Source organism: Homalodisca vitripennis, chromosome 4 (genome assembly GCF_021130785.1).
Source record: "Homalodisca vitripennis isolate AUS2020 chromosome 4, UT_GWSS_2.1, whole genome shotgun sequence".
NCBI classification, from domain to species: Eukaryota; Metazoa; Arthropoda; class Insecta; order Hemiptera; family Cicadellidae; genus Homalodisca; species Homalodisca vitripennis.
In genome coordinates this window covers 65634607-65658998 of record NC_060210.1, presented here as the reverse complement: position 1 = coordinate 65658998, position 24392 = coordinate 65634607, and the positions used below count along the sequence as shown (strand labels likewise).

The following is a 24392-nucleotide window of genomic DNA, read 5'->3' as shown; positions in this document are numbered from 1 at the left end:
AGTTACACCATTTCTAACAAGAATGGCTAAAACGATTAAACTACTAGATTACAAGTAGTAGAATATCCTTGATCTAAACTTTCAGCAACATCAACTAAGGCTCAAAATATATTAATCCTGGAATAATTGCCAAAAGTTTACACTTTAAGACGCATTTCCTTGATCATAGGAATAAGGAAATCTCAACGTTTGCGTCGGATATATAATTCACTCGAACCAGAAGTGCTCATACAAACGCCTACGAGATTGCGTGCAAAACCGCGGGTAATTACTATTTTTAATATGAATTGTAATCGTGTACCTTTCAAAAAACGTTTTGTTTTTTCATTAACTAAACTCCAAATTTTAAAATGTTTAACGATTAACGGTTTAATTAATACGGTTAAGAATATATTTAAAAATTTGTTGCGTTCGAAGTCACTGTTAACTGCTAGTATCTAAACATAGTACCCCCTGTCGTTCCTGGATCACTATTTGAATTAACTTTACACTTTATCGCAGCGGGATATAGCGATAAATATCAATCAAGTTTGAATGAAACTAGACCATTTTTTATCCAGTCTTCATTAAATTGCTGTTTGATTGGTATTTATAACCTATCGTTAGCTGCATAAGGTCGCTATTATGTAAGTTAGATTGTCTCTGTAGGCTGATAAGTTTTTTAGGTGTATAGGCCAAGAACCACTATTTAAGTTAATACAATTTTTTTCTTCGTATAGTTATCTATTTAACGTATTTTGATACAACTATAAATGTGATATATATATTTCAATAAATATTGAATCACAAAAAGTACTTGCTCCGCCAGGACTCGAACCCGGATCTCTCACTTGCCGGGTGAATGTGCTACCATTACACCACAGAGCGCTTACTTTTTCCGATTCAATTATTTTGTATTTGGCCATATCTGTCACATATGCGTTTAAATAAGCAAACTAACAAATAATCGGAAGACCAAATACTTGTCAAACAACTTTTATTTACTTTAAACTGTATAAATGGCAATAGCCTTATTTAATTTCAATAAACATTGAATCACAAAAAGTACTTGCTCCGCCGGGAGTCGAACCCGGATCTCTCACTTGCCGAGTGAATGTGCTACCATTACACCACAGAGCGCTTACATTTTCCGATTCAGTTATTTTGTATTTGGCCATATCTGTCACATATGCGTTTAAATAAGCAAACTAACATATGATCGGAAGACCAAATACCTGTCAAACGACTTTTATTTACATTAAATTGTATAAATGGCAATCACATTTTGTGATTCAATGTTTATTGAAATTAAATAAGGCTATTGCCATTTATACTATTTAATGTATATGTATATATAATATATATATATATATAATATATATATATATATATATATATATATATATATATATATATATATATATATATATAAATATATTTATATAAAACGGTTGTTTTAATTATGAACAGTATTAATAAAACAATAAACCATCCACTTTAATTAACGTGTACTACGAGTAACGTGTCTACTCGCATATACAGTATTATAGTAACTATGGAATAAAAGAAGGAATAATTAATATAAATTACTAAAGATGTTTATCAATCACTAGGATAATGCCGAATTACTAAGATAGACAATAATGCCAATTACTAATCCACTTCATACATGATAGCTTGAGTTTTGGTTTCAGTAAACTGTTGCTAACATTTACTGCCTTAGCAGACGTTGTGCGAATGTAGTGAAAGCATCACTGTTCAGAATGAAGAATAAGTACAGGTAGAAAAACTAATGCACGGCCAGGTCAGTTTTTAAAAGTAGGACAGTTAGTCCACGGGTGTTGGCGTGGGCTAAATGTCCTACCCTGGAGAAAAATAACGTCAGCTAACTTCGTCAAAACCACTCGTGGACCTACAGTCCTACAATCGTAAAATTAAGGACCCATTTTCCCTTTAATGTAGCTCTTGCGTGAACATGGATAACGCATTATTCTGGGTATTAAAATAGAAGTGTTATTAAACAACTAAATCTTGTTGTACATATTTATCACGTTTATTAAATGTAACTCAAAGAAAACATTTAAACAGTCCTCTATTTTTCAAAATAACGGTCATGGATATTAAAATTTTACTAAAATTTATAGAATCTCTTCTATATTTTTTAAACTACAAGTATTACAAAATGTCATTTGCAATATTTTGTAACAATAATAATGTTTTTGTGTATTATTTAATATATCTATATATATAAAAAATGAATGTTTGTATGTTTGTCCTTTATGGAATCGTGAACTATTGGACCGATCATGATGAAAATTTGTACGTATATGTATTTTTCCACGGAGAAGGTTTATAAGCTATGCCCATCCCTTTCCCGATTCAGGATTCCGCCCCACTGGTTACAGAAATACCCATAAGAAATGCATTGCAGCAAACATATGTTAACGTCTTTTCAAATTTTTAATCATCAGCTGTTCTTTGTAAACATATATTACACTTATAGTTTTAAAGCATAGAGTAAGCTTAAGAGAAACGACAAATTTTGTTTAAACTGTTTTTGCAATCACTGTTAAACATAGACTTTACTATCCAGATAATACAATTCAAATTTGACGTAAAAATTCACCTTTAACTGCAATATTTATTTAATATAAACCATGCTCATGCTTGATCAGAAGAGTAATGCAGATATCATAATTACTATCTTACGTTGGCTACAAATATAAAGAATGTTATAAAATGAACCTTAGTTGTTTTTTTTGACAGAAGTATGGTTCTCAAAAACTCCGTGTGTACATATTCTCTCGATCGAGACAACAAAGCAAGCTCAATCGTGGCATCGGAGATATAACTAATTTAATCTAAAATTTATTATAGTAAAAAAAAAAAATTACTAAGTAATATAAGGACTTCGGTTCTTAAGATTTGCGTGCGAAGCCGTGGGTAACAGCTAGATAGAGGCAGGAATATGGTACATACCTTCATAATGCGCCCAAGAGGCTCACGATGGAACGACTATCAATTATCTCAGCAATGTTTAGAATGTGATAGAAAAAGAATAAGTGAATATAGTGTACTGTTTTCAACGGGAAATTGCGTGCGAAGCCGCGGGTAACTTTTGCAAAAAATTATTGAAATGCGCAGCAAAGCGCGCCGGGCCCGCTAGTGTTATATATAAACTGTAATAAATGTAACATTACCAAAATATTTCAAGTAAGAATTTCTGTGATGCAACTATGCTTTGTGTTTAAAATTTGTTTTATATCACTTTAAATCTTCAGAATGCACGGAAATCCCATTGTATTATTTATACGAGAGCTCATTTATAAAAGCAAAAAGTATCAGTTATAGCAGTAAACCCAAGAAAAGACAGTATTTTTCCTTAAAACTTGTTATAACTTTGCTTATTATCAACTAATAATTTAATGTATTATTTTTTCAGCTAAATTCCTGTTATGGTAGACCTACAAAGCAGCAACATAGGAAGGCTGGTACAATCCCAAAAAGTGAAGAAATAAACAATCAGAACATTTTACATAAAAATATTGTACTGACAAATTCCGAACAAGATAAGTTAACAAGCATTTTCATTTCAAATTCCAAATCGCAACAGCTAAATTTCTCAATTAAAAAAGCTGAAACGACATTAACATTCCCAACTTATTATTCTCAATATCAAAAAAAGAATCTGTTATCCAAAAGTGCAGAATCCATAGCTGGATCTTCAGAGAAATCAAACCCATCCACAGATGCTTTACAGCAACCAAAATATTCTTCAACCGGACTTTCGGGGATATCCAACTATCCAACAGACATATCTCAACAACAACGAGAACATTCTTCAGCACATAATGCTGAATCCACAACTGGGCTTCCGGGAACATCCAATCCTCCATCAGAAACATCTCAACAGCAACCTGAATATTCTTCATCACAAAATCCAGAATCCACAATTGGGCTTTCGGGAACATCCAATAGTCCATCAGATACATCTCAGCAGCAACCAGAAAATCCATCAGCACATAATGCAGAGTCCACAACTGGGATTTTGGGAACATCCAATCGGCCAACAGAAACATCCCAACAGCAGCCAGAATATTCTTCATCACAAAATTCAGAATCCACATTTGGGCTCTCGGGAACATCCAATCGTCCATCAGATACATCTCAACAGCAACCAGAAAATTCATCAGCACATAATGCAGAGTCCACAACTGGGATTTTTGGAACATCCAATCGGCCAACAGAAACATCCCAACAGCAACCAGAATATCCTTCATCACAAAATCCAGAATCCACAACTGGGATTTCGGAAACATCCAATCGGCCAACAGAAACATCCCAACAGCAACCAGAATATTCTTCATCACAAATTCCAGAATCCACATTTGGGCTTTCGGGAACATCCAATCGTCCATCAGATACATCTCAACAGCAACCAGAGAATTCATCAGCACATAATACAGAATCCACAACTGGACTTTCGGGAACATCCAATAGTCCAACAGATACATCTCAACAGCAACCAGAAAATTCATCAGCACATAATACAGAATCCACAACTGGACTTTCGGGAACATCCAATAGTCCAACAGATACATCTCAACAGCAACCAGAAAATTCATCAGCACATAATGCAGAGTCCACAACTGGGATTATGGAAACATCCAATCGGCCAACAGAAACATCTGAACAGCATCCAGAATATTCTTCATCACAAAATCTAGAATCCACAATTGGGCTTTCGGGAACATCCAATCGTCCAACAGATACATCTCAACAGCAACCAGAAAATTTATCAGCACAAAACGCAGAATCCACAACTGGACTTTTTTGAACAGAATTATTTAACATCAGATGTTACACTAGGCGGATACAAAGACTTTCAAATAATGCTAAACTGTAATGATTATTTTTTGTAATATATAACACATTTTTACAACATTTGTAACACAACTTGTTAAAGTGGTTAGTTTAGTTTCTTAAACGTATGCATTGCCATGTTTTTTTATTAAGAGGAATAAAATTCGTTTATTCACTTTCTGGGACATCCTATCGCCCAACGGAATCATCTCAACAGCAATGAGAAAATACTTTAGCCCGAAACGCGGAATCCACAACTGCACATTTTGGAATATCTAATCACCCAACGGAAAGATCTCAACAGCAACCATAAAATTCTTCAGCACAAAATTCAGAATCCACTCTCGGGAACACCGAATCTTTCAACTGAACCGCGACCAGAAAATTCTCTGTGTTCTTGTAATGCAGAATCCACAACTGGGCTTTCGGGAAAATCTAATCGTCCAACAGAAACAACTCAACAGCAACCATATACATATTAAATATTAAAATGACATACAAGAAAATGTTTGTGACGGTTCGTAGTATTAACTGGAATATTTCTGAATTGAAGTAAGAATAAGATAGACTAGATCTCAAATAGCAAACTAATGATTTTGATACTAATACTTAGTTTAACATGTTTAAGTTTACGTTATTTTTTAAAGGTACTAAAATTTAAGTTCATTTTATCCTGTGATAGTAGTTTTATTTACATTTTATAATAACACTCAATATATTTTTTACAGAAAGTAAATGGCTACGAAGAATATTGCATTTCTTTATATAAAACCGGATTTCTAAGCGTTTGTGACAGAGATGTAAAAGATAGGTTATTCTAGACATTTGCACCAAGTGAATCTAACTTAATACAATTTTCGAAAGTTCTGATAATTTATTGCTCTCAATTTTACTGGGGATTAACTTAGGACATGCTAAATGTTTAGAGGTATTCGTATTAAAATAGTTCATAAAGTTTCAACAAATATTGAATGAAATATGTGAACATTAAAACAATTTTTGTTAAGATTAAAGTTTTTGTGAAGACACACACACAATAATAATGAAATCAAACCTTGCATTTAAAAATAACAGGAACCAGTAATAAAGATAACACAGTGTGTTTATGACAAATTATATTTTTAACTTAAGAAATAAAAAATGTGTTTTCTTACGTGGAATAAGTAAATGTTATTTGATTCGAGCTATGCCATTTAGGTGCTTATAAAAAAATATTTTTCTGCAAGGTAAGGTCACCACCGTGCTAAGGGCACAGTTGAGGATAAGTAAATAAAACAACAATATAAAAATTGAACAGTGTAAAACATTAATTTTTTACGCTTCACAGTATAAATAGATTTACAATATAAATTTTATCAGCAAATTTCAATAGATACCCTCATCAGTACAAAAAGATTGCACTTTGTGCTTGGTGCAGGGAATGGCTGGTTGAGGCTTATTAGCGCCCGAATCTTCTGTTTTAAGTGTTCCTTGGGTCAATGTCAATGGAGTCTAAATATTTTAGCACATATATTTAATTGAATTAAATGTTTAAGCAATGTTACAAAATATCTGGAACAAATTCATTCTTCATCACTACTGACATTTATCGTAAAAGATAGACAATACTATTATTATTACTGTGTGCGGTACACTACTAACTTAGAAAACGCTTGTTTTTTGTTCCCGCGGTGACTCCCTTAGTATATTAGGAATATATATTCTGCTTGACTATTTGTTTTTCTCGGAATTGGCAACTATAGCGGCCTAATTTCAACTAACGGTTGATTTGATGGTTGGTTCACTAACTTCATGTACTCGTATGAAGCTCGAATAATTTCCTTTTTGGAGCATTCAGGTGCCTTTTATATTATATTACCTCCATCCAAATTTCCACGAAGATATTAAGTTCAGCAGTGAGGAGCAATTTTAAACTTCTTGGTCAGCTTCTTTCTCGTAAAGGAAACACGATTATTGTGTTTATTATTACATTTGCCATTGTTAAGTAATACAACAATTCAGTAACACTACTTTTCGAGGGCTACAATCTGATCCCTTCCTCAGGTGGATAACTAATAAACTATACTCTAGGTCAAAATAAACAAAACATACCAGAGTGTTGCGTTGTGGCAGGAATCACAACATGCATGCTGTTTGACATCTTTATCCATAATATTACTAAAACTTTTACTTAATTTAAATACAATATTAATAAGACTGAATCAAAGAATACAGGTGAAGGTTTGTACTGAACGGCCAACTGACCATAACTGACCAAAGGCCAATATTACATTTATAGTCACATCAGAAACAAGATGACAGCAAAAAGGAAACGGGAGTAGGCCTCATTTTATTATTGATTCATTCTAATTGAACTTCTCAAAACCATACTTCGACTCCGCATTGGTTTATTACAAATCTCAAAATGTGGTTCTTTTTTATTGACAACCATAACGGTCTAATTTCGACTGATCGGTTGGTCTGCTGATTTAATGTATGAAGCCTCGATTAATTTCCTTTTATAGAAATGATGTTACCATGTATTAAGATGGCTTCATTCCAATTCATACGATGGTCATCAGAACAATAATATTGTACAATTTTAGACTTTTCTGATAGCCTCTTTCTCGTGTTTTCTTTGTGTTCTTTTATCCTAAGGTTTAATGGTCTTTTGTCTTAAATATATATTCCTCAATTACAATTATTATATTTGATATTTTTTTACCCAGTTTTTGGAATCCTGTGTGCTATTTTTTACGAGTTTTCTTTCTACGAGACTTTGTATAAGGGTTTTACGTTTTTTAAACGCGGTTCCAATGGATTTGCAACCTTCTATCTTTTCTAATAATAAAGGCACATAAGGGATTTCCATAAGCGCAAATTTATTCCTATTCTGATTTACTGACTCAGGGGTGATTCTTATGTTACATTTGCGCCACTTTTTATTACTGATTGAAGGTACACATCGCGTCTAAGATCCGATTCCATTTTCTTAAATTCTTTTTTTAGTCCATTTTTATCTGAGTTCTTTGCTTTGTCAAATAACGAGTAGGCTGCTCCTCCTTTGACAGATGATAAATTCATTGATTGATAGTTTATTCCTCTGTGTGTGTTTTCTTAAACCTTATTCTTAAGGACATCCATATCTATAAATAGCTACACACACAACCCACTAAGGGAGTTTGTTTTGGAGTTCCAACATCCATTGAGAGGCGGATAGAAGTATAAATACTGATAATGTGATAAAAAAAAAACATTCAATTAAGTGTCAAAAACAATAATCTGCAACAAATCTTTGAGTTGGACCGAGTCAAGAAATTTTACTCAAATTTCCACAAAAATAGGACATTATGGAGCACCCATTGCCATTCCTTCATCTCGAGGGTAAATTTTACCCTCTGACATAAAATAATTAAGTAGTGAATAGTTAGTAAAGTTCCATAATTGCTGATACGGGAAGTTCAGTCCTTTCATTTAATATTTGGTGTTCTTTAAGGCGTGACTACATGATTCCCAGAGTTTCTGGACATGGCACATTTGTAAATAGACTTCCAACGTAAACACATACTAGCTTGTCAGTTTCAATTAACTTCAGGGATTTTGATTTCTGTACAAAATCCCTAGAATTTTTTATGAAGAGTCCGTTTTTCCAATCAATTGTGTTAAAATGTCTATAAGGTCATTGGACAATTTCTTGCAAGGTGAGTCACGAGAACTATGGACCGGAGAGTGATGAAGTTTGTGGATTTTGGGAAGGCCAAACATGTGGGGGGATTTTAGAATGGTAAAAAGTTAATTTAGATCTTATAGCAAATATTTTAGCAATTACCAGGGAAATCCTGTTTCCTTCATAATCCTTCCATCGTCGAAAACAAGCTTTAAACTCTTTTTCTCTTGTTTTCTTTATGTTGTTAAAACATTTTCTTTGTCTCTCCTATGTATTATATGTGACAACAACATGTTATACTGTAAACCTCCGGATATATAATTTATTCAAACAATAAGTACTCCTACATACGAAAAACCGAAATAAATAACAGACGGGGTTCTTTTATTTCGAGAAGCCTGTTATGGAAAGAATGAATGTAATCCTAGGATAATAGTAGTCTATGTACCAACATAACACTGGTCATCAAAAGCTAATACCGCTGACCAAATCAGCCGAGCTATTGTTAGGCGGGTATTAAGGTCGAGAATTGCTGGCTGTTTCACTTCTATGTAGCAGCACTGCGCGTTATAGCACTTTCAATGCCACGTAAAAATATTCCATGTCGCAAAGTTTCTTCACTTCAAATAAATATATGTTTACGTCCCAAAAGTTCCAAAGATAACACAGGTTACTATGTAGTATTTTACTAAAAATTGTATAGGTCAATCTACACTGATAGTAACGTAACTTATTTGGTGTCAAAACATTCTGTTGATTTTTTAACTAAAACCTTGTTTCTGTAAAAATAAAAATCTGTATTTGATAAAATTTAAACCATAGAACACTGACAATATTTTTAATGTCGGAACTGTATATGTGTTATCTATAGCATATAAACATACAAATAAAACAATTTTGTTATAAATCTGTAATTATAAGAAGGTCGACATCGTAAAGCTTTAAAGGAATATCAACACCAATAACTACCTGTATATGACAGTAAAACAAGATACACTTACAAATAAAAACATCAGATTCCAAGACAGATCAAATACTTTCTTTCACCATATTATAATAGGCTTAATGTTAACAAAACACTTATGAATAACTAAACATAAATAAATATTTATAGCAGAAGTAAAAAGTAAATCAAAATTACGCCGTACAATTCACTGGCACTAATAAAGACGAAGGACATAAAGAAGTAAAACAACTACTTTTGTTTTGTTTTTGTTATTTCCACAGCTCAAGTTGATTTCAACCGGGATAAAAAGTATAAATGGACGCTGGCAAACCCACCGACAACGTACGACATCAAACAACTAAGCATGATCCGCAGCAAGCCTGAAATTACTTGGATGCGACAGATCGTCACAGTGTCACCCAAAGAACTAGTCAAAGTATGTAAGCTCTCACTAATGTTCCGCAACAAGCCTGAAATTACTTAGCGGCGACAGATCGTCACAGTGTCACCCAAAGAACTAGTCAAAGTATGTAAGCTCTCACTAATGTTCCGCAACAAGCCTGAAATTACTTGGCGGCGACAGATCGTCACCGTGTCATCCAAAGAACTAGTCAAAGTATGTAAGCTCTCACTAATGTTCCGCAACAAGCCTGAAATTACTTGGCGGCGACAGATCGTCACCGTGTCACCCAAAGAACTAGTCAAAGTATGTAAGCTCTCACTAATGTTCCGCAGCAAGCCTGAAATAACTCGTACTTGGCGGCGAGAGATCGTCACCGTGTCACCCAAAGAACTAGTCAAAGTATGTAAGCTCTCACTAATGTTCCGCAACAAGCCTGAAATTACTTGGCGGCGACAGATCGTCACCGTGTCATCCAAAGAACTAGTCAAAGTATGTAAGCTCTCACTAATGTTCCGCAACAAGCCTGAAATTACTTGGCGGCGACAGATCGTCACCGTGTCATCCAAAGAACTAGTCAAAGTATGTAAGCTCTCACTAATGTTCCGCAGCAAGCCTGAAACAACTCGTACTTGGCGGCGAGAGATCGTCACCGTGTCACCCAAAGAACTAGTCAAAGTATGTAAGCTCTCACTAATGTTCCGCAACAAGCCTGAAATTACTTGGCGGCGACAGATCGTCACCGTGTCATCCAAAGAACTAGTCAAAGTATGTAAGCTCTCACTAATGTTCCGCAACAAGCCTGAAATTACTTGGCGGCGACAGATCGTCACCGTGTCATCCAAAGAACTAGTCAAAGTATGTAAGCTCTCACTAATGTTCCGCAACAAGCCTGAAATTACTTGGCGGCGACAGATCGTCACAGTGTCACCCAAAGAACTAGTCAAAGTATGTAAGCTCTCACTAATGTTCCGCAACAAGCCTGAAATTACTTGGCGGCGACAGATCGTCACCGTGTCATCCAAAGAACTAGTCAAAGTATGTAAGCTCTCACTAATGTTCCGCAACAAGCCTGAAATTACTTGGCGGCGACAGATCGTCATAGGGTCACCCAAAGAGCTAGTCATAGTATGTAAGCTCTCACTAAAGTTCCGCGCTGTTAGGCACAGGTAACACTGTAATTGTGTGTTGTAGCTTATATAGATCTCGTTGTGTGTAGAAAGTGTTATGTGAAATAGAAATCACGGGTCTAATAATTTAGGGCACATTATAAATACCGTTAGCTTCCTAAAATTGTTAGTTGAATAACTCTTAAAGTAAGACGTGTAATATTGGCATATAGTATATGAGGAGCCTCTAACGAGGGAGTAACGTAATTTTTGACACATACGTGTTTATTCTATATTTTTCTGATCAAAACCTGGTTTCTTCCACATTTAAATTGGCAAAACTTTAAAATAGTATTAATATTGAATATTATTGTTCATATTCAAAGGATTATACTTGTTAGCATAAAAATAATTTCATATCCTATTTAGAACAGTTATTATGCTAATTATATTTAAATTTAAATGATCTTAATATAAAATTTACAACACGACGTAGCCGTAATACAAGTAGTTACGATACGATGCGGTGGCGCGCGCATACATTTCGGTGGAGCGGGAACTATACTGTACTATAAGTGCACTATACTGCATTATAGTAAGTAATGTGTTGCTCCCGTTTTCTAGCTCAATGAATGGACTGGAAAAACTGTTATGAAAAGGAAATCTATTACAGACGATTTCCTACAACTTTGGGAAAATAAATATTCCTAATCATCAGATATAAAAACTTTTTTCACCCATTGAAATGTAAGTAGGTGTAACCGAAAAATTAAACACAGTTTCCTCACCTTGAGCCTCACATAACTACATTTTTTGTTTTTATGAGAACTATATATTAAGTTTTCTTCAAAATTCATAAAAGTTACTCTTTGGGACATTACAAACTAATTCCAAAGTCCTAGGAGTTACAACACCATAAAACTGGCAAAATTACACTTTGTTGACCGTATTGACTGCATACTTGCTAGTCTCTAAAAGTATATTTTCTTCAAACTACACATAAATGTAATTCGATTATAGTATATAAATATATAAAAGTAAGACATACATGAAGACAATTAGTAATTTCTAAGTATTCAAAAGGACCAGTTTTTCCTATATTAAAACTCAATTTTTGACAAAGGTGGTTGAAAGAATAACAGTCTATTGGTTTTTCCAGAAAGTCTAGTTAGATTTCGAATTTTAATTTTCAATTTAGCATGGATGTACGGTTTTAACAGGAAAATTGTATTTCGAAGCAATTTCTCACCTTAAGAGCTGTTATAGTGGCCATCATGGTTGTAGAACATGTGTGATGTGATGTGGTTGTAGGCCATCATGTGTGTGGCCTATAAGAACAATGTTAAACTACATTTTTAGTCCAGATATTTTTTACTAGGTTTTTCGATATCTGTTATCCTATATTTACTATATAGCTTTCTATATACTTTCTACCTGCAGTACGATAGTAAAACGAAAGGCCTTCAAACCGCTACAGCAATTGCTTGGAAACGGGTTTGTAACTGAATTTCATTTGTGTAACGAAATATTAAAAATTTTTACTTTACCTTTTAAATATTTAATAATCTCATGCTTTCCGAAAAGGAGCTTTTGAATACTTATTATTTGTACCTTTAAATTAGACACCACTCATAACGCTGAGATAAAAAAACAAGGGTGTAAAATTTCATGGGATTTAAATTGGTGCTATGGGGACAAATTCCACGTTATTTTACTACAACCTGCTCTTAAGAGGAAACTATATCAATAAGAGAAAAAGAGAAGAAAGCTTTTACGTGAACCAGTAAAAATCTTAATTAACAGTAAAGGTCAAGTTATGTATTTGATACAAGTCCTGTATTATATAACAACTACCTTTAATAAACGTAAGTTTTATATGTTCCTAATATAATTACATCAATATAGAGTCATTGGATGCTATCCTGACTATTAAGGAGTTCCTGGAAATCAACAAAGAGCAAGAGAGAACGTTTAATTTTTTAAGATAAGGATGAGCGCCTCCACTTAATTAAAAAGTACAATGGCAGACGATATATTTAAACCGACGCGACAATGTCTAAAGAATCTCTAAATTAGACCGTTACCAAAATGTTTTAGTATAATTTAATTTTTGTTCATCATTGTTTTAAAGTTCTTCAAGTTTAGTGATAATACGTTAATTAAAATTAAGGTCAGCGAAAACCTTTAAATATTTTATTATGTATTCGATTCGTGATTATCTGTTACGTTAAAACGCCTGCAATATTATGTACCTGCAATGTCATAGCAAAACAAAGGCCTTCAAACCGTAATTGCATTTGTTTCTAAACAGCCTTGTAAATTAATTTCATTTGTCAATTTATCGTTACTATAACAAATTTGTTTTAACATATTACTATTACTTTAACTGTTTAATAAACCTTAATATTTAAAGTTGTTAAAGTAATCTGAATGAAATTTTACCACGAAATTTACAATTTATGAATTAAGAATGTAATAACCAGTTAACTAAAACGTAGTAGAACCTAAATAATTGAAACTTTTCTAAAAATTAAAATTATATCATGCTTATTTACTTCTATCGGTAAAATGTTATGTTTACATTTCGTTATCTAACCACAAAACTGAAACTATTTACAAGAATATTCTAATTTGATAATAATATTACAATACTTGTTAGGTTTCTCGGAAATTCGTAATCAAACCCTCTAGAATTTTTATATGTTATCTGTTAGATCCTATATCAGAAGATTTTTCGCTCGTTGCCAGCAATGCGAGGCAGCACAGAAGACGCTTCCGTTGCCAGCAATGCGAGGCAGCACCGAAAACGCTTCCGTTGCCAGCAATGACAGCCAGAGGCATTACTCTTTACCGGTTTGAAAACTAGAAATACTTTTAAAAAGTCATACAGACTGTTTTTCACAGTTTACACTTATATTCCAGTAATTAAAGCAGCATAGGGAAAACAAATTGGTGGCAGTTAACGGAATTCAACAGATTGTATTACTATCGATGGTTCAGCCACGGTACCTTCAGTGATAGAACGTCATGGCAATGAAATTAATTTGTAATGTAAACATATCTGAGGTACAATATTAACTGAAATAAAATAAAAGATAATTAGATTTAACTATGACCACGTCGAAGATACAATATGACAGTACACACATTTAATTGAGTTTTTAACCAGTTAGGGCCACAAGTGATTATGTTTTGTTATATTGATACTCATTTCATGAAAACAATTGAGATAGGTATAATATTTGAAATTAGAATATTAGTAATGATATGTCTCATGTTAACGTAACTTTGTTTAATCCATTTAAGAACAAATAAATAAAAATGACAATGTTAGAAATAACTCTAGACATCAACTAAGTTAGTTATTTTAAACATAAATAATTTCCTAACAGATATAAATATTATTTGTTCCTATGAACATCTGGAATTTTCTACGCTTTGGAAGATCACATAAAAATGTATTCCAACGATAACCCATTTTTGAACACTTTACAATAAATAGAGGAGATATAATAGATTAAACTTCTATATATTAATAATACGAGTATACAAACTTCAATACTTGGAATAATAACAACAACTTTAAACATGATAACAACAATTATTAGTAAAAATAAACAGTTTTGAACGACAAAAATATGAGGAATGACGCTAGTCATTATAACAAAGATATAATTGTAGTAAGTAGGTAAGTGAACATACTGAATATTTTTATGTACATGCTTATTTTTAAATGACGAGGTATGGAACTTGAAGTCGAGAATATCACACAGGTACCTCGTATCCACGAGTCATTGGGCAGTTTGGTAAGTGCAGACAGACTATAACATGCTCTAAAATGTGCATTTTACAAAAATTATTGCACTAAAATCTTTGTAAGTAAAATGGAAATAATATTATATTGGTGTTAGGGATTTTTTATTAAAAACATAGATATTCGAGTTTTAAGAATTTTTAAAGACGCATAAACAATTATTTCCGTCATTAATGAGGCGTATTATTATTATTTTATTTTAGTTAAAACGTTATTAAAATCGATAACAGAGGATTCTAAAAGTGTAACTTATTTTTTGATGAAACATTTGAAACTTACAATAGCCCTTCACCAAATTTTGGAAAAGTCAGATTTTTGTTTTAAAACGTAGAAGCTATTGAGTTTGTTCTGGCAGACCTCTTAGGACATTAGGGATAATTTTTTCAAAACCTTGCAGCGTACTAGGGATACTTATCCCGACATCGTAGTGTATTAGGTATACTTATCCCAAGACATCGTAGTGTACTAGGGATACTTATCCCAAGACATCGTAGTGTATTAGGTATACTTATACCAAGACATCGTAGTGTATTAGGTATACTTATCCCAAGACATCGTAGTGTATTAGGTATACTTATCCCAAGACATCGTAGTGTATTAGGTATACTTATACCAAGACATCGTAGTGTATTAGGTATACTTATCCCAAGACATCGTAGTGTATTAGGTATACTTATACCAAGACATCGTAGTGTATTAGGTATACTTATACCAATACCAAGACATCGTAGTGTATTAGGTATACTTATCCCAAAACATCGTAGTGTATTAGGTATACTTATACCAAGACATCGTAGTGTACTAGGGATACTTATCCCAAGACATCGTAGTGTATTAGGTATACTTATACCAAGACATCGTAGTGTATTAGGTATACTTATACCCAAGACATCGTAGTGTATTAGGTATACTTATCCCAAGACATCGTAGTGTATTAGGTATACTTATACCAAGACATCGTAGTGTATTAGGTATACTTATCCCAAGACATCGTAGTGTATTAGGTATACTTATACCAAGACATCGTAGTGTATTAGGTATACTTATCCCAAGACATCGTAGTGTATTAGGTATACTTATACCAAGACATCGTAGTGTATTAGGTATACTTATCCCAAGACATCGTAGTGTATTAGGTATACTTATACCAAGACATCGTAGTGTATTAGGTATACTTATACCAAGACATCGTAGTGTATTAGGTATACTTATCCCAAGACATCGTAGTGTATTAGGTATACTTATACCAAGACATCGTAGTGTATTAGGTATACTTATCCCAAGACATCGTAGTGTATTAGGTATACTTATCCCAAGACATCGTAGTGTATTAGGTATACTTATCCCAAGACATCGTAGTGTATTAGGTATACTTATCCCAAGACATCGTAGTGTATTAGGTATACTTATCCCAAGACATCGTAGTGTATTAGGTATACTTATCCCAAGACATCGTAGTGTATTAGGTATACTTATCCCAAGACATCGTAGTGTATTAGGTATACTTATACCAAGACATCGTAGTGTATTAGGTATACTTATCCCAAGACATCGTAGTGTATTAGGTATACTTATCCCAAGACATCGTAGTGTATTAGGTATACTTATACCAAGACATCGTAGTGTACTAGGGATACTTATCCCAAGACATCGTAGTGTATTAGGTATACTTATACCAAGACATAGTAGTGTATTAGGTATACTTATACCAAGACATCGTAGTGTATTAGGTATACTTATCCCAAGACATCGTAGTGTATTAGGTATACTTATACCAAGACATCGTAGTGTACTAGGGATACTTATCCCAAGACATCGTAGTGTATTAGGTATACTTATACCAAGACATCGTAGTGTATTAGGTATACTTATCCCAAGACATCGTAGTGTATTAGGTATACTTATACCAAGACATCGTAGTGTATTAGGTATACTTATACCAAGACATCGTAGTGTATTAGGTATACTTATCCCAAGACATCGTAGTGTATTAGGTATACTTATACCAAGACATCGTAGTGTACTAGGGATACTTATCCCAAGACATCGTAGTGTATTAGGTATACTTATACCAAGACATCGTAGTGTATTAGGTATACTTATACCAAGACATCGTAGTGTATTAGGTATGCTTATCCCAAGACATCGTAGTGTATTAGGTATACTTATCCCAAGACATCGTAGTGTATTAGGTATACTTATCCCAAGACATCGTAGTGTATTAGGTATACTTATACCAAGACCTCTTATGGTATTAGAGATACGTATCCCAAGACCTCGTATGGTATATTAGGATACTTATCCCATGACCTATGTTTGTTGGAATGTGTCAGATCTGACCTCTGTGACACGTGCTGAGGGGGTATAAAAGAATTATTTGTACATAAATATGTTCATTTTTTCAAACCACTCACCTGCAAACTATAACAGCCACACTTTTAACACATTTGTATGGCATTTGCATTTATCATTTATATATTATATGGTTGGGTCAATCTACAATATTTTATTAAGGAATGAGGGAATTGATTGGTGGATTTACTTTACTTTTTAGAGATTTAATGGCATATTTTAATAAATTTTCTTATTAACTTAAATAATAAAAGTGCAGATAACTGAGAATCTCAGTAATGTTTTAATCAATGATGTATATTACTAAACCTTTAAATAGAACACAACTAATCATAAAAAATTTACAAATTAATTGAAGTGGGGCTTGAAAATTTGATTAACCCCATCTCTTGGGTTCCATTCTCGGTTAAGACACAGAATATTTAGAAACTAGTAAATAATGATCTGAGTTTAGCTTGGATAAAAGATTAGGGACAAGAGGTCACATCAAGGTCATCCATCCAAACAGAACTTAACTTCAGAATTAAAAATTGGTTGTGGAAGTAAGGAATTATTTTTGTTAGATTTTAAATAGCTAGCCCAATTTAAAACACAATAAAATTAGGAGCCCATTATGGTGTATTCAAGCTTGTATTTCCATATAAAGACTGATCGAGAACAGCAATAACATGTCGGGACAGGAATAAAATTTGAAATTCCATGTGATTTATTATCCTATTAAACTAATACTATCCTAAGTAATTTATAGTATATAAATAGTATAAGTAGTATAGTATATATAGTATATAAACACTTAATAGATATATTAGTAATTGGAAAAGATATTAGAGCATATATTAGATATTATGGTTGTTGCCATGATTTGTAACATTGTATATTCGCGATTATTGGTTGTCGATAAAATACTCTATTGTTCTTCAGTTTTAATTTTTAAGATCAAAATAAGTAATAAATCTTATGTAAACTCCTTGCAGTTACCCGCGGATTCTCACACAATTTCTTAGGCTTTGTACCTGTATGAAGACTTTTGGTTCGAGTGAAATATACGAGTATTTCTGACGCCAATGTCAAGTATGCCATGTTCAATCAATAAAATATGTCAAAAGTTGTATATTTATGCCGATTATAATATACTCCAGTCTTAATACTTTTTGTGCCATAGTCGTTTTTGACAATCAAGAATACGCAGCTCTTAGAAACCGAATTAATTCAAATTGCAACTAAGATGGGTTTCCCAACTGTCTTTAAACTAATATTAACAGCCAGATTGTAATTTTTCTTTGGTATCTGAATTACAATGCTGACCAAGTTCTGGACAGTTAATATTTCTTATCTCCGTTCTCAACAGTGGTCTTAAGATTGAAGTCAGAAATGTTGCTACTACCAAGTTTAATATAGAGCATAGGCTTTCTAGATTAGAAATAAAAAAAAAATAGTGGTTACAATAATTAAACATATACAGGATTACTCGCTTATCGTTGTCATTTTGTACAAACGCTATAAAAGTTATTTAAATTCAGTAAATGTTTTAACTTAATTTTTTTTATAAAAAGGAGAGGCCAATCCCTTTTTGAGCCTTATTCTGCCTTATGGGCCACTGGCCTATGCGAGGATCTTATCAAACAGAATAAGGAGGAGAGTCAATACAGTACAAGGTCGATGGTACTGATAAAAAGTGCAACGGTCACAGACAGGATTTGAACCTGCGCTATCTCTAACTCAGACACAAAGGCCAACGTCTAAGACCACTCCCAAAAACAACTAATTTAATTTAATTTGTTTATGTACTGTAGTGTACAGTACAATTTGACAATTAAAATTGTTCTTACTGTACATGGCATTGTTTTATAAACTCCAGCAATTATAAATGTAAGCAACAATAATCTAGTAATTTCAGCTTTTAAATGTAATAATCGGCTGAAATTGAAGTCATAAATGTTTAACTTAATAGATTAGTTTAACTTAGATATATATATTCACTTCGGGTGTATAAATGCAGAATTGTATTTATTCTGTATTCTGTATTATTGTATTAATATTCGGAAAAGCCGATATATTAAAGGAAATTTATACCAAGAAGTCCAATAATTGTTATTATATAAATATATATATTTTACAAACTCATCACTTATCTTACTGACATGAAGGAGTGCTGACAACTACACCATTGTGCCGTATAGGTTTTAAGCTCTGTCCAGATACGAACAGTTTAGTATTCTGTTATAATCAAATCACATTATTAATCAGTTACTACTCTGTATTAATATTATTCCTTACTCTGTGATATAAATATACACAATACCAACAATGGAATGCTTATTTTTACAAATGCAGGATCAAATAGTTGAAACAGTCAATAGGGATGACATTTATTTTTTCTATTAATTGTTGTATAACGCATTATCCGAGGTTGGATTTTCTGTCGTTTCTCCATCTTCGTTGAAGAAGCCTTTATCCGAGGTGGGATTTTCAGTTGTTTCTTCATCTTCGTTGAAGAAGCCTTTATCCGAGGTTGGGATTTTCTGTTGTTTCTTCATCTTCGTTGAAGAAGCCTTTATCCGAGGTGGGATTTTCAGTTGTTTCTCCATCTTCGTTGAAGAAGCCTTTATCCGAGGTGGGATTTTCAGTTGTTTCTTCATCTTCGTTGAAGAAGCCTTTATCCGAGGTGGGATCTTCAGTTGTTTCTCCATCTTCGTTGAAGAAGCCTTTATCCGAGGTGGGATTTTCAGTTGTTTCTCCATCTTCGTTGAAGAAGCCTTTATCCGAGGTGGGATTTTCAGTTGTTTCTCCATCTTCGTTGAAGAAGCCTTTATCCGAGGTGGGATTTTCAGTTGTTTCTCCATCTTCGTTGAAGAAGCCTTTATCCGAGGTGGGATTTTCAGTTGTTTCTTCATCTTCGTTGAAGAAGCCTTTATCCGAGGTGGGATTTTCAGTTGCTTCATCTTCGAATAAATTAGCGTCCGATGTTTCATATTCGTCCAATCGATAGTTTTTCTCTGAAATACCGTCTAGAAAGGCCGCCGCTGGCTTTTCTGAGTACGTTCCTTGTGTACGTATATTTATGTTTTTATGATTGAACTTGTACATGCTTCTTCCATTAGCGACGGTCACCTAATGAAAATATTGTTAATAAATAAAATGAGAACAATTTATCAATATAAAGTCTATAAAATAATCAGTATTACTAAACATGTAAATTGAATTTTGTAGTATACAACTTAAGTTAATTGTAACGTCCATAAAAATATGAATACGTATAATATATTATAAAAATTAACAGGATTTAGTAATTAAAAGTACAGTTCCACCACAAGGAGTATTACTAGGATATTTAATGACGTATATAAATAGTAAAATCAATAATTTAAAAATAACAGGTTAGTGGCTTTCTGGCCTCACACAATGTCTAATACGATATACAAAATAAATTGATACATTTATTTACAACTACCTAAAAGATTGATCTCTCATATGTTTAATATAATAATACATGAGTTTGAATAATGGTATTATTGTTCTAATCATCCCTTAAAGTTAGAATATAAATTCATTAAAAAATGTTGAGCCAGTATCCTAAGAGAGGACTTCATCCAGCAGAATACGGAAGAGAGTCGTTACAATATAAGGTGTTGGTACTGATAACAAGTGCAACGGCCGCAAGCTGGATTTCAACTTGCGCTATCAGCAACTCAGACCAAACATCTTACGCCGCTCAAAGCGGGCTTTAATTTTTTTCTGCATTAATTTTATTTCGTTGAAAAAAGAATACAAAATGTTCATAAGTCTGTTATAGAGCCTGATTTTACAGTAGATTTTCACGAAGTTATTTATTACGTGGGTCAGATTATGGTTTATGATATTTTACTATCGATAAAATAACCTGACGATACTGATTGTGTACATTTCAAACATTTCTGAGCACATAAAAATGCGACGAAGCGGGATGATTCTGTCTCATATCACAGCGCGTACGATAAACTGGCCACTGCCAAGTAAGTACAAATCGAACCCGCTCGCAGTTGCTTAACACGTATTCTGAAATTCATTTGGCATTCATAATATGCCAAATACTTAGAAATAATACTTGCCAAGACTTAGCAATTGCAGTGACTCATGTTGAGAAAAGCATTCGCTACCGTTACATATGGCCAATGGCGCTGTGCAACGGGTAGGGCGGTTATCGCAAGATAACCGGATCAAGCAGCGTCGAGCGTGGCTGCTGCTAGGATGGGTGACCGCTGAGCGATTCTGTCCTTGCATGCAGCCCGCCTGCCCGGCCGTTGGTGGTGGTGCGGAAGTCACCTTTAAGCCGTTGGTACCCAGGTTAAGTGTTAAAAAGGCTTCTTAGCCCTAACATCGCCTGGTAAAATAAGACATCTTTACTTTACTTTACATATAACAATGAAATTGACACAACCACGACCCCTCTTTTAACGAGGTAACACATGGGCCGTAGCCATTACTAAGACAACCCTGACGCAGCAAGTCGATCAAGAAGGCATTGAACCATAATCTCAAAAGTTCGATTTTCATCCCTGACTACCACTGAAATGATGTTGGTAGATTATAGAGTATAACATTTAGTAACGTAAATATTCCTACTAACTTAAAGAATGTTAGGAATCCACCAAAGACAAGAAGGTGTTTGAACGAAAAGGCTACAGTTAATGTCGTCAGTGCATTTCACCTCCTAAAGCCGTAACTGCCATACGGCTTTAGGACAGTTACGGACAGTTATCGAGATCTGTGGAAAAGATCCACAGATCTCGATAGGAAATACAAGATTTAATACGAGTACAACTCTATAAATTTTGGAAGGATAATAGTATTTCAGACACTTGTCATTATGTTACAAAATGTATAACACTTCGTTTCAAATATTGAAATCTACCGTCTTCGTCAAGTGTGAGACAGTTAGTTTTCTCTATACATTTCCAACAATTTAGAAATTAGTTGCTTTAAACTTAAACAGACTATTTCAATTTGTTTTTAGTTCACTGAGTTATTTACCAGCTTCCAGATAAACAAGATTATATTATAACTTAACACTTTGTAACACTGTTTGTGTTGAGACATTTATTCTTAGTTAATGTTGTTAATGATAATGTTTAAAATTACAGACTGGTTTAAGCGTAATAAACTTTCTAAAGGGTTTTTTGGCTCAAATTTTCTAATTTTGACATGAGGTACTGCAATAGGCCTATTTGCATAACACCCTTGTAGCTCAATATCTAGTCTACGATTTAAATATTTTATTTTTGATTTACGCAAATCGATCTAGAATCGCTGTTTGTTTTATTATGTTCCTCGTAGTGTACAAAATAAAATTAACATAATTAAACCACTCCTTTTTTTTTTTTTCTTTTTTTTTTTGTATTATACACATAGCACGTACTTGTACATGTTTGTGCAGGATATAAGCGAGAATCCAATCTAAATTCAAGCAAGTATAAGTTAATATTTAAAATTTGAGAAAGAGCAAAGCAATACATATTAAATATAAGTAGAATCGACAGTTTATTTTTCAAAAATTGTGATGGAAGTTAAAATTAACCTGATATGGTAGTTTAAAATATTTTACTATATACATTTAAAGGTAAGTATCGGGAAACAGTCAAATGCGTCAGATTTTATACAGTTACTCAAGAATGGACAAAACATACATTATCCTTTCGTTTAAAGTTGGTATTTCTTAAAAGATGTTGTTAAGTTTGACCAAGGGTTGCCTTTCACATAAGTAGATATTGCTGTAATGAAGAGTTGGGAATCTAATCCGACCTATCACTTCACCCGGGTCCCACAGCCGTCTGAACCCCCCCCCCAAACCTCCGCTCCAGTGATACTAAGTCATACTAAACTCACCAGCAGGAAACATGCTAAGGCCAGCATGAGATGATAACAGCTGTCCATGTTAAGTATTGGTGATCGATATGGACCAAAAGTATTTACTGAATTCTCAACCGTTCTCCGCCTCCTTATATAGGGGACTTCTCATTGTCTAGCGAGTGCTTTTCAAGTGGGGAAACACTTATGCTCTTGATTAGATCAATTCGATAATATCTTCCTGAGGATAGCGTCACACTTCACGCTACCTCTCGAACTCCTCAGAATGTTTGCTTCTCTTTTATGATCATCGCACAATAGCGACACTTCAATCACTGGTTAGTTTGTAAAAGTAGATATGTCTGTGGTCGTCTCTGCTTTTTACTTTCAAATGTAACGCCTAAACCAAAAATGTAATTTTTAATGTTGTAACTTCGGGGAAAGTTTGCTCACACCTTTTAATTATTAGTATATAAATATTAAGATTGATAATAATTATTTTAACGTATGACCAAAAATAAAATTTAAAATTTGTAAAAATAACTAATAAAATACAAATTCTGTTTGTTATACGTGCAAAATAAGACAATAAACTAAAAATATTTGTATATGCCCCTAAACCCACATAGGAAAAATTTTGAATACATTAAGTAATAGAATGTAAGTATAGACAGTACAAAATTTTAACCAAAAAACAAGTAATAAAAATATATTTTCATCAATTCCACGCTAGATACGAAAACAGAATGCACACAACTAATAATTAACATTTTATATTTCCCGATTATACATATTCTTAAAATTAAGAAAAATTCTACTGGACTATAAATGAGCTTTAAAATTAAATCATATTGAATCATAACAGTAAAATATGAATTTTATATCTAAGTATAGTACTAAACACATTTAAAAATTGTATTTTTGTTCCGTTTAGATAAACCATGTTTCATCATTACTTTGTAGTATAATAAAATAAAATAGTATTTAAAATAAAAGAATGAAAACGTTCTCTAAGAACCCTTTTTCCTCAAACGGACTTAGATTTATGTAAACACATTTTCAAATTGGAGGGTACTCAAAACCCAATAAGAGCAAAGCAAACCCATTAAAAAAACTACAAACAATAATGCATTATAAATAAATAAAAAGGTTTCTAAGTATAAATGCATACGTTGAAAAACTAAGGATAATCTATTCAAAAATAACGCGTCACTCGTATTTCTAAGCATTTCACATAAATTTGGTTAAGCAAATTCGCGTGATAAATAAACAATAGCATACAATAAAACTTAAAAATATCTACGAACTCGTATGGGTCTAGGGACCATTTGGCTCAATGGATATTTAAAGGTCAAAGGATAGTAAAATATCCACAAGTTCGATTTTCATTTGGCTTAAAGTAATCGTGTAATATATAATTTTAATAAACTTCCTAACAATTTAAAGTACTGACACTACAC

At 33.1% G+C, this 24392-nt stretch overlaps 1 protein-coding gene across 1 annotated transcript; it reads right to left on the bottom strand.

The window, feature by feature from the left end:
* Nucleotides 1–19462: 19462 nt before the first annotated feature.
* On the bottom strand, nt 19463–23045 carry LOC124361443 (uncharacterized protein DDB_G0290685-like). The gene is made up of 2 exons (XM_046815494.1): nt 22972–23045; nt 19463–20220 (listed from the first exon to the last, which is right to left on the bottom strand). The coding sequence occupies exons 1-2, from the start codon at nt 23017–23019 to the stop codon at nt 19612–19614; spliced, it is 657 nt and encodes a 218-aa protein (XP_046671450.1). The 5' UTR covers nt 23020–23045; the 3' UTR covers nt 19463–19611.
* Nucleotides 23046–24392: the final 1347 nt, after the last annotated feature.